Genomic DNA, 16,788 nt, shown 5'->3' on the forward strand with positions numbered 1-16,788 from the left:
CTGGACATTGGTGATTACACAGCCAGGTACATAATTCGACATCTTCAAACCAGACACCGAATCTATCAAAGATGCGCCTTCAAGAGCCCTCCGGTACTGGAACTCCATTTACCGAGAGCGCGAATGCATTTTTGCACGAAGCACCTAGTGAGATCCCCGATAATGCCACAGGCGATGTGCCCAAGCGAATGGCCATCATCGGCATGTCCTGCCGCCTCCCAGGCGACGTTTCCACGGCCGAAGAGTTCTGGGACCTGTGTTCTCGAGGACGGAGTGCTTGGTCGCCAATCCCGAGAAACCGATTCAACGCCGAGTCCTTCTATCACCCTGATCCAGATCGACCAGGTTCCTTCAACCCAGTAGGAGCTCACTTCCTGAAAGAAGACGTTGGCCTATTCGATGCGCCGTTTTTCAACATTACACTCCAAGAGGCGAGATCAATGGATCCGCAACAGCGTATTTTCCTCGAATGTGTGTATGAAGCGCTCGAGAACGCTGGAATTCCGAGTCACGAGATCAGTGGCCAAAAAGTGGGAGTCTTCGCAGGCGCCTCATACCCAGACTACGAAATCAACAACACTAGAGATATCACAGCTATCCCCATGTATGCTGCCACTGGAACAGCCATGGCATTGCAGGCGAATCGGATTTCGTATTATTTTGACTTGAACGGGCCTAGTGTTACGGTCGACACAGCTTGCTCTTCCAGCTTATCTGCTCTGCATCTGGCTTCTCAGAGTATCCGGAACGGTGAATGTTCCATGGCCATTGTGGGAGGATGTCACCTCAATATAACCCCCGAGGCTTTCATCTCAATGACACGTTCTAGGTAAGTGTAACTGGCAGTCTCCTTGACCCACAAAAGCTGATTGCTCCCCAAGACTACTTTCCGACACTGGTCGCTCATATGCATTTGATCACCGCGGTACTGGCTTTGGCCGAGGTGAAGGTGCTGGATGTATTATATTGAAGTCTCTTGAGGATGCGGAGGCTGCTGGAGATGCTATCCGATCTGTAATTATCAACAGTGGTCTCAACCAGGATGGACGGACCAGAGGTATTGCAATGCCAAATGGCAAGGCACAGGAAGCACTGATTCGTCAAGTCTATAAAGAGGCACGCATTGACCCGTCCTTGACAGGATTTGTGGAGGCTCACGGTACGGGAACCAAAGTTGGTGATCCCCTCGAAGCCACTGCATTGAATGCCGTTTTTGGCAAAGGACGCACTCCGCGTCAACCGTTGCTTGTTGGGTCTGTAAAATCGAACATTGGTCATACAGAAGGAACCAGCGGCGTTGTTTCTGTGATCAAAACCACCCTGGCACTTGAGCGAGGCTTCGTACCCCCAAACTGCAATTTCGAGAAGGCAAATGATGAGATACCGATGGAAGACTGGAATATGAAGGTAAGATCAAGCACCGACTTGAGGTATCAACGAACCGAGCTAAACACCCAACCAGGTTCCCAAGAAGCTCATGCCTTGGCCCCGTGGCAAACCATACGCAAGTGTGAACAACTTCGGCTTCGGCGGGACCAATGCCCATGTTATCCTACAGCGTGGTCCCCGGCACGAAGGCGACCTTGCGGCGAACAACGATCCTCTCAAGCGAAAGTTGTATGTTGTCTCTGCGTACGATAAACAGGCTGCTCTTCAGCTTGGGAAATCAATCGGAGCATACCTCGACCTTTTCCCGGTTGTTTTCAAAGATAGCACTTTGGATAATATGGCCTATACACTGGGACAGCGACGAACATTCCTGCCATGGAGGTTGGCATGCTCTGCAATCCTTGGACAGGAGCTGAATGCATCTCTATCTAACGACGCAGTGCCTGTTCGTTCTTCCAAAGAGCCTACTGTCGGCTTTGTCTTCACTGGACAAGGTGCGCAATGGCACGGTATGGGCAAAGAACTTCTGGGCACCTACCCGGTTTTCAAGAAGACTATGCAGGATGTTGACGCTTGCTTGAAATCATTCGGTGCTACGTTCTCAATTATAGGTATGTCTCCAACCCAATTGTGACACTGCCCCAAGCGATATACTCGGACACTAACCTCCCAATGCAAAGATGAATTGCTTTTGACTGACCCCAGCGCGAGCTCTATTTCTGCCGCATACATGAGCCAGCCGGCTTGTACTGCGGTCCAGCTAGCGTTGGTTGACCTGCTCTCATCCTGGGGTATTCGCCCCAAGGCAGTGGTCGGCCATTCTAGCGGAGAGATTGCAGCAGCTTACGCGGCTGGCATTCTGAATCTCGAAGAATGTGTTCGTGTGGCGTACTCTCGTGGTGTCGCGGCAAACTTGGTTGCAAATGACAAGTCTATCAAGGGAGGAATGTTAGCGGTTGGAGCCAGCGCCTCAGACATCCAGCAAATCTTGGATGCTATGCGAGGGAACCAGGCTGTCATTGCCTGTGTGAACAGTGAGTCCAGCGTGACTTTGTCTGGAGACGCGGAGGTCATCGACGATCTGCAGACTGCCTTGGACAAAGAAGGGATCTTCACCCGGAGATTGCAGGTCGAGGTTGCTTACCACTCTCATCATATGAAGATTGTCTCGCACGAATATAGATGCCTACTCGGTAAGATTGCGCCTCGGGACTCTAAGGTTTCATTCCATTCGACTGTTTATGGGAAATTGGTCCCAGGAAGCACCTTGGATGCCTCCTACTGGGTGGACAATCTGGTCTCCCGTGTGGAGTTTGTGGAGGGTCTGAAGAGCCTTATCACCGATGAGCAGGCAAATACGCCAATCACCACATTAGTCGAAATTGGCCCTCATCCTGCGCTGCAGACACCCGTCAAAGACATTGCGCAGAAATACGCCCCAAATTCCAACGTCCATTATCTTCATACCTTGAAACGCAAGGTGGATGACATCGAGGCTGTCCAAAACCTAGCTGGCTCGCTGTTCACGCAGGGTCTGAATCTCGACTTCCAAGCTATCAACTTCCCGAACTTGAAAACAACGACGAGAAAGCCAGCTTTGTTGACAAATCTGCCCAAATATCCATGGAACCACTCGGAAAGATACTGGTTTAGCTCACGGATAGGTGATAACCATTTCCATCCCCAATTCCCTCGAAGTGATATCCTCGGCTCATTGTGCATGGAGAATGTCGACTTTGAACCTAGGTGGAGGAACATCATTCGTGCAGATGATCACCCTTGGATCCGCGAGCACAGAGTCCATGACCGCACTGTGTATCCAATGACCGGATTCTTGGCCATGGCCATGGAGGCTATTTCACAACATGCACAGCTGCACCATGTCACTCCCGGAAAGATCGATATCCGCGATATCTTCATTAACCGTGTCCTCACTATCCCGGATAACTCATCGGTGGAGACAATTCTCACCTTGAAACCATCCCGATCGGAAGCCCCCAGCAAATCAGTCCTCGGCTGGCACGAGTTCAAGGTTTTCTCATGGGCCGAGGGTCGCGGATGGGACCAACACTGCAATGGTTTCATCATGGTGCAAGAAGCGAAGGATGTTAATCCTGTCGACGGGTCTCGACAGGAGCTCGAGAAGACAGCACGCTTCACTCAACAAGCATTGAATATGCGAAGTTCTTGTAATATTCCTGTGCATATCGATTTCCTCTACGAGAATATCGCCAACGGTGGTGTCAATTACGGTCCTCTCTTCCAAGGACTAACCGATGCCTCTGTGAGCAGGGATGGCCAAGCACTGGCTACCTTACGCATTCCAGACACGAAGGCAGCGATGCCACATGAGTATGAGACCCCCTGCATTCTGCATCCTGTTACACTTGATCTATGCAGTCAAGTCATGTGGCTGCTTCGTGGTTACGGCGAACCCGGGCCGCAAACCACCCATGTGCCATCGCATGTCAAGCACATCTCCGTTTCATTGTCCCACGAAATAAGTGCTGGTACTGTACTCCAACTCTATGGTAGCGAGTCAGGAAACGAGTCCGCGAGCAACCCTGAGACAAACCGCATATTCGCCACTGTTCCCAGCAACCCGGCGAATCTGCTCATTGACATCAATGGTATTACTTTGGTTCCGATATCGAATGATATCAAAGGCTCAACGGACAATTCGCCGGATCAGATTTGCTACAAGATGCAATATGAGCCCTGCTTTGATTTCCTCTCCGCCGAAGATTATCGACAGCTCCCTCGCCCCGAGACTGATGTGTCCCAAGGCATTGAGCGAATGCAGCAACTCGAATCTGTGGCAGAGTACTACCTTTCACAGATGGTCAAGTCTGTGACAGAAGATGATTTGTCCACCTTCGAGCCCCATCATCGGCAATTCTATCGTTGGGCCCAGAAAACTTGCCAAAATGCGGGCACCAAAGATGGCTTGTCACTTGACGTCCTTGAACAAAGCCGAACCGTTAATGGAGCAAGTGAGCTGGCGTTCAAAGTGGGAGAGTTGCTTCCAAAAATCCTCAGGGGCGAGGTAGACGCCTTGAATGTACTTCTGGAGGATGATGGAATCGGAAGATACTACAGTGACCTTGATGCTCTTCGTGAGGCGTATGCCAATGCCTCTGTCTGCGTTGACAAGATGGCACATCAAAACCCAACACTCAACATCATTGAGATTGGTGCTGGAACAGGCGGCGCCACCATGCCTATTTTGCAGAGTCTGGGCGGCGGCGAAGCAGGGTCGACGCCTCGGTTCGGGCACTACACTTATACCGACATCTCTCCCGGCTTCTTTGAAAAAGCCAAGACAAAGTTCGAGAGCTGGGGACATCTCATGACATACCAGACACTAGATGTGTCGGCTGATCCCACTGGCCAAGGCTTCACCAATGGCACATATGATGTTGTAGTTGCTTGCAATGTGCTGCATGCTACTACCGACATCAGTCAGGCGATGGCAAACATCCGAGGACTTCTGAAGCCCGGTGGCAAGGTTATACTCATTGAGGAAACTGTCCCTAGGGCACGCCACTTCCCATTCGCACTCCTCCCTGGATGGTGGCTGGCCAATGACAAATTCCGCACGGACGGACCGCTCCTCACCGTCGAAGGATGGAGCAATGTGATGAAGGAGAATGACTTCTCCGGGGTTGACCTGTGTGTCGAGGAGTACCCTGGAGCATCTTTCCAATCTGGTTGTCTCATGACATCCACTGCTAATATCCCAATAACCGGTCCCGCAAACGCCGGTGATGTTGTGATTCTTGGCGTTGACTCGATCGGCACTTTTTCGTCGCTCAGTCTCGAATCTGGTCTCAAGGAGATGACTGGGATTGACCCCATCACGGCTGTTAACTCTGATGAGGTTGATGTTACCGGAAAATGGTGTATTTTCCTTGGGGGAATGGATCGCTCGATCCTATCGCATCTCACCCAAGAAAAATTCAACGCATTGCAGCGTCTTCTGAGCCGGGCTCGGGGTCTACTGTGGGTTGTTCGTCATAGCAAATCTGATTTGGAATCGCTTGGTGCGAACATGGCAATTGGATTGGCTCGCACTGTGAGATCAGAGACTGGGCTCCAATTCGCCACGCTTGACCTGGGAGAGCGGGAGAACATGCCCGACGCTGAGGCAGTGAACCATATGCTCAAGGTATTTAACGGAGTCTTTTGTCGGAAATCGCAGCTGGCCCAGAATGACTGGGAGTTTGTTGTCCGAAATGACAATGTTTGTGTGCCCCGCTTGGTTGACAACAACACATTGAACCTTAGTGTCCAGCAAGAGACACCAAATGCCCCTCCCCAGATGCAGCCTTTCAAACAAGATCGGGCTTTGCGACTTGCTGCCGGAGACGGGAGGGGTCTTGATGAGCTTTACTTCACAGACGATGTTTCCCGCAACGGAGCACTGCCGGAAGACCACATTGAGATCCAGGTTCACAGCACCGGTCTCAACTTCAGAGATGTCTTGATGGCCATGGGCCAGCTTCAAGGTGAAAGACTCGGACAGGAATGTAGTGGAGTCGTGACTCAAGTGGGAGCCGCGGTGTCCGACTTCAAAATCGGAGATCGAGTCTGTGCAATGTCACCAGGTTCATTGTCAACTTTCACTCGCTGTCCGGCCTCTGGATCCTTGCTTATTCCTGACGACATGTCATTCGAGACCGCAGCTTCGATTCCAGCTGTGTTTTGTACTGCCTTCTATTCTCTCATTGACTTGGGGAGACTGAGCAAAGATGAGAGCGTCCTGATCCACGCCGCTGCAGGAGGAGTTGGCCAAGCGGCAATAATCATTGCTCAAAGCGTTGGAGCTAATATCTTCGCAACCGTTGGCAGCCTCGAAAAGAAAAACTTCCTTATGGAAACTTACCAGCTCAAAGAGGATCATATCTTCTTCAGTCGTGACATGTCATTTGCGCAGGGTATTCAACACGCCACTGGTGGTCAGGGTGTGGATGTTGCTCTCAACTCGCTTAGCGGTGACGCTTTGCAAGCAACATTTGAGTGTGTCGCGCCATTTGGTCGTTTCATTGAACTGGGCAAGCGGGACATCACGACAAACTCTCGATTGGAGATGTCTCACTTTAACAAGAACATCTCCTTCGCATCTGTCGATCTGGGAATGGTCAGAGAGAAGCGTCCGCAATTGACGAAGCGGCTGCTGCGTGATGCGTTCAAGCTGTTTGTTGACACCAACGCCCAATCAAAGTGGTCTATCACTACTCTTCCTATCTCAGACGTCGAGATTGGATTCCGTGCGCTGCAGGGTGGACAGGTGATCGGCAAGATAGTCGTCCAGGTCACGGATGACTCCATGGTTAAGGTATGTTTGCTGATATCTACGACAATTGGAGCAGATGATCGCTAACTCACCACACAGGTCTATCCCGCTAGAAGAGACGAAAATCTTCTCCGCGCGGACGCTTCATATATCATCGTTGGTGGGACCGGTGGGATTGGCCTCGACATTGCCAGCTGGCTGCCAGAGAGGGGAGCCAAGAATCTTATCCTGGTTTCTCGAAGTGGTATTAAGACTGAAAAGGCCGAGCAAACTGTTCAGAATCTTATCCGCCAGGGTGTTAATGTGGAAGTCTGTCGCTGCGATGTGGCGGACCATCAGAGCGTGGAGCAAGATCTTGTTCCGCTCCTCGCTCGCATGCCTCCCGCTCGTGGTGTTGTATACGGCGCTATGGTTCTCCGGGTAAGCTTATCAGCATCAAACAACAGATAAGATATCCGCTAACTCTCCCGTTAGGATACGCTCTTCGAAAAGCTCAGTTTCGCGGACTACCAGACGGTGATGATGCCCAGAGTCCACGGAATCTGGAACGTTCAACGGGCATTGACAACAACTAATGGTACCGTGGATTTCTTCATCAACCTATCGTCCGCTGCTAGTTTTGTTGGCAATATGGGTCAATCACCATACGCAGCCAGTGGAACCTTCATGGCTGCGCTCGCCCAGTACCCTGAGACAGCCAAGATGCGCTGTTCCACAATCGATTTGCCCATTGTCCGTGGAGTCGGATATCTCTCCGACGATCAGAAGCGCGAGGCAATCTCCAAACAATTAGGCACAGAGTCCGTTGATGCATCTGATATCCGTGGTCTCGTAACGGCAGCAATCCGCAACGAGTTCGACATTTCATGCGAGGGTCACTGCGTGGCTGGGTTTGAAGCAGTCAAATCCACACCCGCCAGTGAACAGCCCTTCTGGGTAAACGATACCAAGCTGTCGCACCTATTGCGCCTCTCCACTCTCGCTGGCGCGGGTGCATTGGTCGAGTCTGCACAGAGCGGTGCCGAGATTTCACCGGCAGTTGTGATCCGGCAATCGAAGACCCGCGAAGGAGCCGAGGCCATTGTTGGGGCTGCCGTGCTCAACAAAATCTCTAGCATTCTTATGCGTCCGATGGAAGACCTTGACCCTGCTGCGCCTATCACGGTTTATGGCTTGGATTCGCTGGTCGCTATCGAGATCCGAAATTGGATCACCCGCGAGTTGGAAGCTAATTTGCAGATCCTTGAGATTTTGACCAGTGAATCTGTCCCGGCTCTTGCCGAGACGATTCTCAAGAAATCGGGTATACTTACTTCAGACCTCAAGGTTGAGTGGGGTCTTGACATGGCTGAAGGCAGAACCAGCCAAGAATGAATATTTTCCTATGCACACTTCATTGAAATATATCTGGCGAGGTATTGATTTGTTTTTTTATTCCTTATACTATACAACCTTTTCTGTTTTATTTATCTTATTTTGTTGGATATGAAGATTGAATTTCAAATGTCTCTTTTTCAAACTAGCTTGATATCTTATGAATTACTCCTTAAACAGTTCGCATTCTGTAGACCAGGTCGCATGTTTTTCCAATGAGAAATATTCCGTGGAGAACAAGGAAACGTCCGGTTACTACTGGGGTCACCATACTAGTAAGGATATTGTTAGGCTTGTATGGGATGTAATGGCCTTGTCAAGAGTAAATTGTAGGGGTTGCAATGCTGTTGACCGTAAGGCCTAGTAATTTTTTGACACATTCTCATGCCAAAATAATCACGCGGATATCATGTGATCAGAGAAAAATCACAATTGCGAAAACATTCCCAAGAAGCTCTTTCAACAAGTTATGAGCGCGGTTTTAGCACTCAGGAATACAGAACACCTCGAAACCCTCTGAGCTGGCATCCGAACTTCCAGCCCTCCCCTCTTTTGCTTGAGGATCACCAAGCCAAGAAACCTCGCCTATAAAAATGGCTCCACCCCCCCACCATGTGTGATCGAGATCTTCCACGCACCTCGTCCCAGAAGAATATCAGACTCGCTAACGCAAAACGGACTATCCCCCATCCTGTTTCGACAAGTCGCTGGAAACTCCGCTTTAGGCACTCTCGACCCAGCCACCTACTCTCGCTGGATTGACGAATCGAAGTACCCTCACCTTGTTGAAACCCTTAAGCTCTCACCGATTTTCCAGAGCCAGCCAGCTCAATTGACCTCAATACCTGGAACTTAGAAGCAAAATCCCCATCCCCAGAGGTACTAGGCCAATGACCAACAAGATGGCAGAACAGACGACTGGCCGTTTGAACTAGAATGTATCGTCGGTCAGCGTTCCCGGGGGCGACGATGAACAAAACACTAGGATCGTGGGATGCAGAGATCTTCTAGACTGGGCCAAGGAGGGCCCCTCGTCCGCGAAGGCGCATAAGCCAATGTCACCTAACTCAACGAGTGGAGGATCAGACAATGCCGCTGCTTCCATCCGCAGCCGACTACCTTAACAACCAAACTTCTATATTTTCACTATTCATACCCCAAGTAAACATACGGCATGACGGAGAATTCAACTTCGATATCTCATAGTCCAAACTGGTACTGGTCACGTGTGTAGATGTGATGTTCCTTCCTTGGGAACGACGCCCTGGGTTCTTTCTTCGCTATCACCCTTGGGATCTGATACTTGCCTCATTATGTCACTTTTTTCACTGCTCAGGGATTTACCAAGTTGTCTTAAGCAGAGCAACTCCCTGCCCCAAACATTTTGGCTCACAACATGGAGAAAGAAGAAACTCCGCTCTTTGAGTACAGTGAGTTCGACGTAGCCGCTCTATGTCACCTCGCGAGTAAGATACGACGGGAAATCGCGTGCACATGCGACTTGAATCAACGTCCGCGACGAGGCGGCTTCAACTGGGCTGTTTTCGTTTTGTTTGAAGATGGCGTCGAATGGGTTCTTCGCTCGCCGGTGCAGAATCACCCCGAGTTGTCTCACGCGAGTGCCGCCAAACTTCTTTCTAGCGAAGCTGCTACGCTCAAATATCTCAAAATATACACAGATATCCCTGTTCCTGATGTTTACTCCTATTGGTAAGCGAGCTGCAAGATAAATCCATATCATGGAGCTGATCTTCGGAAGTGCCTATCCAGACAACCCTCTCCGGATCCCATACATTCTGATGAGCAAGGCGGAGGGCAAGACGTTGGAAACAATGTGGGGAGGAAATGATCTTCATAATCGTCTGGATTCAATCGAAATTAACAAAGTGATGTCTCAATTGGGTCACATTACATGGAAACTTGCTCAAGTCCGGTTTCCCCAAATTGGCTCTCTATTTGAAGAAAATGGATCTTTTGTTATTGGACAATGCCTTTCAAGAGGCCATATACAGCACAAGAGACATTCCTTGCGAGGAATTCCTCGTGGACCGTTTACCAAAGAGAATGAGTTCTACCTCAGCCTCATAGCGGCTTTGATAAAACACGCTGCAAAGCTGCCGTTAGTTCACCATTGCTTTGCTGCACCGATACCCTCTCGGAATGACTACCCCAACACGGATCTGTGGCATGCTGCCTGGGACCTCTGGAGCCAATTCGTCACTATTGGACACAAAATCGAAGGTGCCGCAAATCGAGTTGACTATACTATTGCTGCTGATGCGCTCACACATTTGATCTCTCAATATAAGGGCAACTGGCACGGAGTCACGTTTCCGAGCACCTTTGCACTCTGCCACCCAGATCTCTCTACGAGCAACATATTCGTCGACGATCAATACAATATTACGTGCATCATCGATTGGGCGTTCGCCACAACTGTCCCCCTTCCCTTGCTTTTGTTACCACCCGGATTTCCTCGATCGCGGCACAAGCTAGACGAGAGATTCTGCCTTGGTTTCATAGATGGCTTCAAAGATGCAGCACTCAATGTGCAGCGTAATCCAGTGGGCTTATCTGTCCCCAAAGCTATTCAGTGTGTCGAAAACAGCGAATTTGCTTGGTGTCTCACAAGGCTCTTGGCATTTGATTCCACAGACGATCTTTCACTTTTCCGTACCATGTGGGAATCAGTCGTCCTATCAAACCAGAAGCTCGAGTCATATTTCTTTTCACAAAGAACTCTACCTCATTTTCGAGACCTACACGAAAGAATCAGACTCGATGACTTCTCAGAAGTTCATATCCAAAAATCAAAGACAGACCTTTTCACCAAACCGTTGACATTCGAGCTGTCTTTGGCTCGTCATTTGACAATGGTTTCAGACTGGGGATTCAACTACGACCCGTTGAAATGTGCTGGCCTTCGAGATACAGGGCAGATATTTATAACTGACCGACGACTTTGGCGATGGGTTTTGGAATTCAAAAAGCAACACGGCGACAGGGTTGGCATTGAAGAGTGCGAGTCTTAGGTAGAATCCGGTTCTCACAGTTGATGTAGAGCACCCAGGTCTATTTCTAGAAACACAAGCAAGGAGAGATTATCATTATGCTCACTCAATCCATGATCCATGTGCTATTCCCAGACCTCAAAAGACTCCCAACTTAAGTGACCAAGGAGTTCTTGTCTAGCGAAATTTATTAGTCTATTCTCGCTATTGTCCCTCTCCGCATAATTATCTGAACAAGGCATTTAGTTCTCGGGTGTAATTCGAAGAAGTCTGTCGGATTGGTTTGTCGAGTACAATCGAAAGGCTCATCAACGAACCACTTATCACGGTGATGATTATATACAATGGGAAAGGAGTATCAGGATCACAAAGTTTGTCGATTTAGGTCTCGTCTCCAGCACTGATAGTGAACTAGTATTTGTTGGTATTGTCGCTAACCTTCTAGCACTTGTAGAAGAGGCCAGTAACCACGGGACTAAGTCAACTCTGATATTGGCATTGTCGCAGTCCTGCTTTAGCCCTCTACAGAGATCGTATCTGCCGATTTTGCTAGTGTATCCCTTCGCCGTGTGGGTGATACATGCTGTAACGATCCATCCTTCACGTTCCAGATCAGGCGCTCATAGGTCTATACCCAGTTGCAGCAACCTAGGAATTGGTCACCAATTCGAATATTAGGCAGCATCGGGGTTATATGTTCAGACAGAGATGCTTAAGTACTTCACTTTGTATCCCCTTCACTGATGTCCAGTTTAATATTTTCAATGAACATGAGCACTCTTTCGAGCCTATATTATCGATGCCCAAATTAGTTAACTCGTCATAAGAATCTCCGGCTACTCCAGCAAATATTTTCATAACAGCGCCTCGGCTGCCGAAGATATCCCACCGAAGATATACTTCCTAGGGAATCCCGCCGAAGAAACCACACAGAAGAATGCCGCCGTAGAATCAATGTATCTCACCGAAGACATCCCCCGAAGAGATCCTAGCGAGGAGATCCTACCGAATGAGGGTATCGCACAGAACCTATCCCACCGAAGCTATGTCGCCAAAGATCTCCCGGTTGTTACAAGCCAGATCCTTGGAACAGCAAAGTACTTAAGTCGAAGTATGTACTGGAGATGGGAGCAAATGAGAGGAGAGACGTGGGGGATATCCGAAGAGATGAGATGAAGGCAGCCCCACCTTGGCAAACAACTCAAACCGTCGACCTCTCCGTATCGCGAACTGCTATCGCTAAGCGAGCAAACAAACCTTGAAACGGCGTCTGGCATGTGAAATGCGGATCGCGAGAGCCGCTGTTCGAATCCCTCGCGTAGATTAATTAGCACACGTCATCAAAACCTTAGGGTTCTCGAAATTACAGTGAGGGGTCCGAGCTTTGCCCCGGTGGGGTTGTTATGTAAGGTCTGATTTTGCATTATGTAATGGGTGTTTTAGTCCGGCAGATTTCCACCTGAAAAGGCGGGATAGAGAGGGCTGAGCCAATAGAATCGATAGAAATAACGTGGTCGCGTGGGCGGTAGACCCGAAGAACTACTTTAAAATGGGACTAGGCCTAAATAGGGAGGCTTGGCACTCTTAACTACGGTATTCTCGAAGCATATAATCAATTTGGAAGCATAGATTCATCTGAATTGCCGAGGTTTTTGAATTTACGTGGTTCGGTTTAAATGAGACGTGCCCTATAGCTTACCAGGCTCGTTCCTAAATTTTTAATTTTGGGATATTGCGAGATTTCATAGGTCAAGGCCATATCTTATCTTTTTCAAGCGGAGACCTCCGACGGACGTCCTCAGCTTTATACTTTCCAAGGCTATCTAAGTTACAGTTGAAAGGTTTGACAAGGGTCAAGAGCCTGGGGTTGGCCACATGGACATCTCCGATGAGATTTGTTATTTTGATAAAGTATAGATATGATAAAAGGCTAATATAGCCGGTTGACATCGGGCATATTTGGAATTCAATGTATCGATGTCTACCTGTAGATATGCCTCTCGCATCCTTTCTGTTTTTTTGTGGGAAATTCCATGCTATCGACCGAGCGACATGTCTCTCTCAGTTCGAGGCGACATCGACGACTACGGCCCAAGGCTCCTGAGAGACATTTGGGCGCTCACGGGGATCGCCATTCTCATAGTCGTCTTGAGGGTGATTGCGAAAATAAAGATCCGGAAGATTGGCTGGGATGACATTCTTATGGTGTCGGCATTGGTTAGTCCACGTGTCGCGTAATTGTTTTGGAAGATCAAAACTGACCTGTCCCCTGGCAGTGTCTTACTATAGTCGGATCAGCTCTGATTACCGTGGGCATCAAATATGGCTTCGGTCGCCATGTTTGGGACCTTAACACAACCACAGCCGTTCCAAAAGTCATCATGTACGACTATTTGACACAGACATTCGGCATTGCTGGCGGTACTTTGGGTCGCATTTCCTTCATTGTCTTTGTCATTCAGCTACTGGGCACCAGGAGATCCCACAGAGTGATACTGTGGGTCATAGTTGGGTTACAAATCGTGACTAACGTGATGTTGATTATCATTCTATTTGTCCAATGTCCTGGACATGGTTCTGCTATCTGGACGCAGAATGGGAAAGACAAATGCTGGGATTACCGCGTCCAAGCATACTACGGGTACTATCAGGGCTGTACGAGCTTCCATTCATTGCCCTGGTCTACATCTGAGACTAATAATCTGCTTCAACAGCGTTTAATTCAGCCACAGACCTTTACCTGGCAGTTTTTTCAACATACGTATTCTGGAATTTGAATTTGAAGTTAAGGGTCAAGTTGGGCTTGGTCACACTCCTCGGATTAGGCATTTTGTGAGTCCCTAATCGCTACTTCATTTCAAGGGATATACCAGCTAACGGAGTTATTTTGGATCTAGTGCAATGGCAGCCTCCGTTATGAAAGCAGTGCAAACCCAAGTCTTCGCGCACGCAGACGACGACCCAACTGTCGCAACCGTCAACTACGATCGCTGGCTATTCATCGAAGCCTACATAGTCATCATAACGGCATCGATACCTTGCATCAGATCCCTATTACGATCCGGCCGAGGAACAACGGGAAGTGGACGGAGCGCATACGAGTTGAGTTCCTCATATCCAGGAAACTCTTTGCCCACGCCTAGATCCCGGAGGTTGACACCAAAGTCGTTGATACCTAATCCGGATAATTCTAGCACGGATGATATTCTGGAGGGGAATAATAATGAGTTTGACGAAGTACACGAGATGAGGGACTCGAAGAAGTCGGTACATGTCTATGTATAAATATCCTATGCGAAGTACTATAATAGATACCCAGAAGTTTAATGCAGTAAGAGCACATGTACCTGCCATAAGATAGATAATGTGAATAAGCACAGAGAGATCCTACGACATAGTCAGAAATGCTGTCGACAAACCCTTCAAGGACCAGCTATCCATCTGATGCCAAGCCGTGAATGTCATCGTATCTCATCTCAGCCTCACCTACCCCGCTCTGGGAATTGAAAGCTTGACTTGAATTAGGTATATTGACGACTATTTTTACTTGTTTCCATGACACATGAACAATATTCTTTCAACCCTTTACCCTTTTAACAAAGAAGACACGATGTCATCTAATATAGGAGACATAACGCTAGCTATCTTAGGCTAGTGAAAGAAATTATAGAAAGTCTTTGTAGGACAATTAGATTAATAAAGACTAATTGTTTGTAAAGGCATCCAGGCAACAAAGACTTTGTTAATCTGTGTTTAATAAAGGATTTTTATTAGCCCATTGTATAACCCACGAGTCAATGAACTCGAGGAATATCTATAAGAACGATCGAGTCCTCGCTCAGAATTAACTCGATCATCACAGCAAACAATCTTTCCACTCAAAAACATCGTCAATATACTCGTTATACTCACACCTTTTTACAGATATCAGCCCCTAGCAACCTTTCATATTGTAACCATGCCTAGTCGAGGACCAACTATACGTTCACAGGGTCACAGCACACCTCGTGACCGACGACACGATCACGGTCGTCACTATGAACTCCATCTTCAAATTTGCAAGCCGCAGGGGGGTGTCATCCATTGGATGCTCGTTACGAGGCATCCACATTCTCAGTCTTGCACTCGACTCCACAGCACTGGCTACATGGGGAATCGTAACTTGGAGATCGAATATAACAAGAGATTTGATAGCTGGTCGGTCGAATCCACACACTTGCTCGGTGAAATTCATCGAGACAACATCCATACTGTCGAAGCAGAGGCTAGAGAGGTTCCACTACAGAGCTGCCAACTCTGGGCTTGTTACCTGATGCTTAGACTTGAGCGCAGGGGACTGCTCGCAGAGGGAATTTTCGATCATTATATGAATTGTTATGAACATAAGCGTGAGGAAGACTATGGACCAGGACATGATCATCATCATCATGTATGCCCGGTTCATGGACGTTAGTTATCGATTTCTCCCTCTTTTCATCCTTGGATTTGCACCTTGTTTTTTTTATCTCTTTTCTTTTGTGTTGATTTCGGATTTTAGGATATTTGTGCGGGATCTATGTATACTTATTGTTCTTCAACCTAAATTAGCAAAAACAAAAACAAGGGTGTGGTTGATATTATCGGCCGATCCGCAGAACTTTCGCGGCCCTCACATATCCTTGATATCTAACCAAAATGACATTTCGCATGACGCTTTTAGCATTTCCATATTAGATTCCTTCAATAAGGAAGAAAAAAAAAAAGAATGGGCCCGAGCCCGGGATCGAACCGGGGACCTCGCGCATTAATGCTTTGGGTGAACCCTAAGCGCGAATCATACTGAAGATTTGTTAGTTAAAGGAACTAACTGTGTGGAGCTGGAGAGTTTCTTACCCACTAGACCACCCGGGCAGTTGATATGAGTCAGCAAATGTACACGACTGAAGTTCGACACTACCAATATTATGTGTTTCTTATGCTTGTTATCAATCAAGAAGCTCATCCTATATAGTTAACTAGCTTGCACTCTCCTTACAGTTGTTTCATATCCTGCGCTAGAGTGCTTACTGCTTACTGGTGCAGTTTGTTATGCCTTTGTCTGTTTATGAATGCTTTGTCGACTTCCTATTTGGTAACCCTCTTTGTCCTCTATAAAGCTATACTATATAGCTGGCCGTAGGTCCTCTGTGTCCTGGAAGATTTGTCGGCCAATCCTTTTTGCTTCCACACATATATATAAAGCATGCAACATAGCCATTCTGGCCGCCCTGGGTCAAGCTGGAGCCAGGAGGCGCAAGCATATGGTCGCATCTATGAAGCTACATACATCAGTACATAGCTGCAAGTGATCTCTATCTTTGAAATCCGTTGATAACTCCATTTTGCTTCTGGGCATAGATGCTACCTACGTCTATCAATGAGACTACCACAATGACTTGGATAGCTCAGGCTGTCTAAGGCTTTATATATTCAAATCTCCCCTCTTTTGAAGTGAGATATCTCTTATATTATTCTTATATAAAGTTGAAAGATAACTCATAATACTGCCTAGGTGGCTAGGGTCCGGGATTATATGCCTTTCATAACCGTAGGGATTAATCACTTTATATATCACGTAAAGTGAAGACCATGATGCTTGTATAAGCCTCGATAATTCACAGAGGAACCGATGTCAAAAGGTCAGAAAAGTCTCTCCTTGGCGAGCGTGGGATGTGCGTTTGTTTAGACGACCTTCTGCTT

General features: G+C 48.0%; 4 protein-coding genes across 4 annotated transcripts; 3 read left to right on the forward strand and 1 right to left on the reverse strand.

Moving 5' to 3' along the window:
• Positions 1–71: 71 nt before the first annotated feature.
• Positions 72–8,059, forward strand: N7518_001614 (type I polyketide synthase; the record flags this gene model as incomplete). Its single annotated transcript, XM_057182542.1, has 6 exons — positions 72–829; positions 882–1,407; positions 1,463–2,000; positions 2,070–6,727; positions 6,785–7,105; positions 7,160–8,059. The coding sequence occupies 6 exons, from the start codon at positions 72–74 to the stop codon at positions 8,057–8,059; spliced, it is 7,701 nt and encodes a 2,566-aa protein (XP_057043992.1).
• Positions 8,060–9,455: 1,396 nt separating this feature from the next.
• N7518_001615 (phosphotransferase family protein) lies at positions 9,456–11,091 on the forward strand (the record flags this gene model as incomplete). The annotated part of the gene is made up of 2 exons (XM_057182543.1): positions 9,456–9,769; positions 9,819–11,091. 2 exons carry the CDS (start codon positions 9,456–9,458, stop codon positions 11,089–11,091), a joined length of 1,587 nt encoding a protein of 528 aa, XP_057043993.1.
• A 2,031-nt stretch (positions 11,092–13,122) lies between these two features.
• On the forward strand, positions 13,123–14,355 carry N7518_001616 (uncharacterized protein; the record flags this gene model as incomplete). The annotated part of the gene is made up of 4 exons (XM_057182544.1): positions 13,123–13,287; positions 13,347–13,725; positions 13,785–13,902; positions 13,968–14,355. 4 exons carry the CDS (start codon positions 13,123–13,125, stop codon positions 14,353–14,355), a joined length of 1,050 nt encoding a protein of 349 aa, XP_057043994.1.
• A 700-nt stretch (positions 14,356–15,055) lies between these two features.
• On the reverse strand, positions 15,056–15,319 carry N7518_001617 (uncharacterized protein; the record flags this gene model as incomplete). Its single annotated transcript, XM_057182545.1, has 1 exon — positions 15,056–15,319. The coding sequence occupies one exon, from the start codon at positions 15,317–15,319 to the stop codon at positions 15,056–15,058; it is 264 nt and encodes an 87-aa protein (XP_057043995.1).
• Between the last annotated feature and the right edge of the window lie 1,469 nt (positions 15,320–16,788).

Source organism: Penicillium psychrosexuale (assembly GCF_028828465.1).
Source record: "Penicillium psychrosexuale strain IBT 29551 chromosome Unknown utg000002l, whole genome shotgun sequence".
Taxonomy (NCBI): Eukaryota; Fungi; Ascomycota; class Eurotiomycetes; order Eurotiales; family Aspergillaceae; genus Penicillium; species Penicillium psychrosexuale.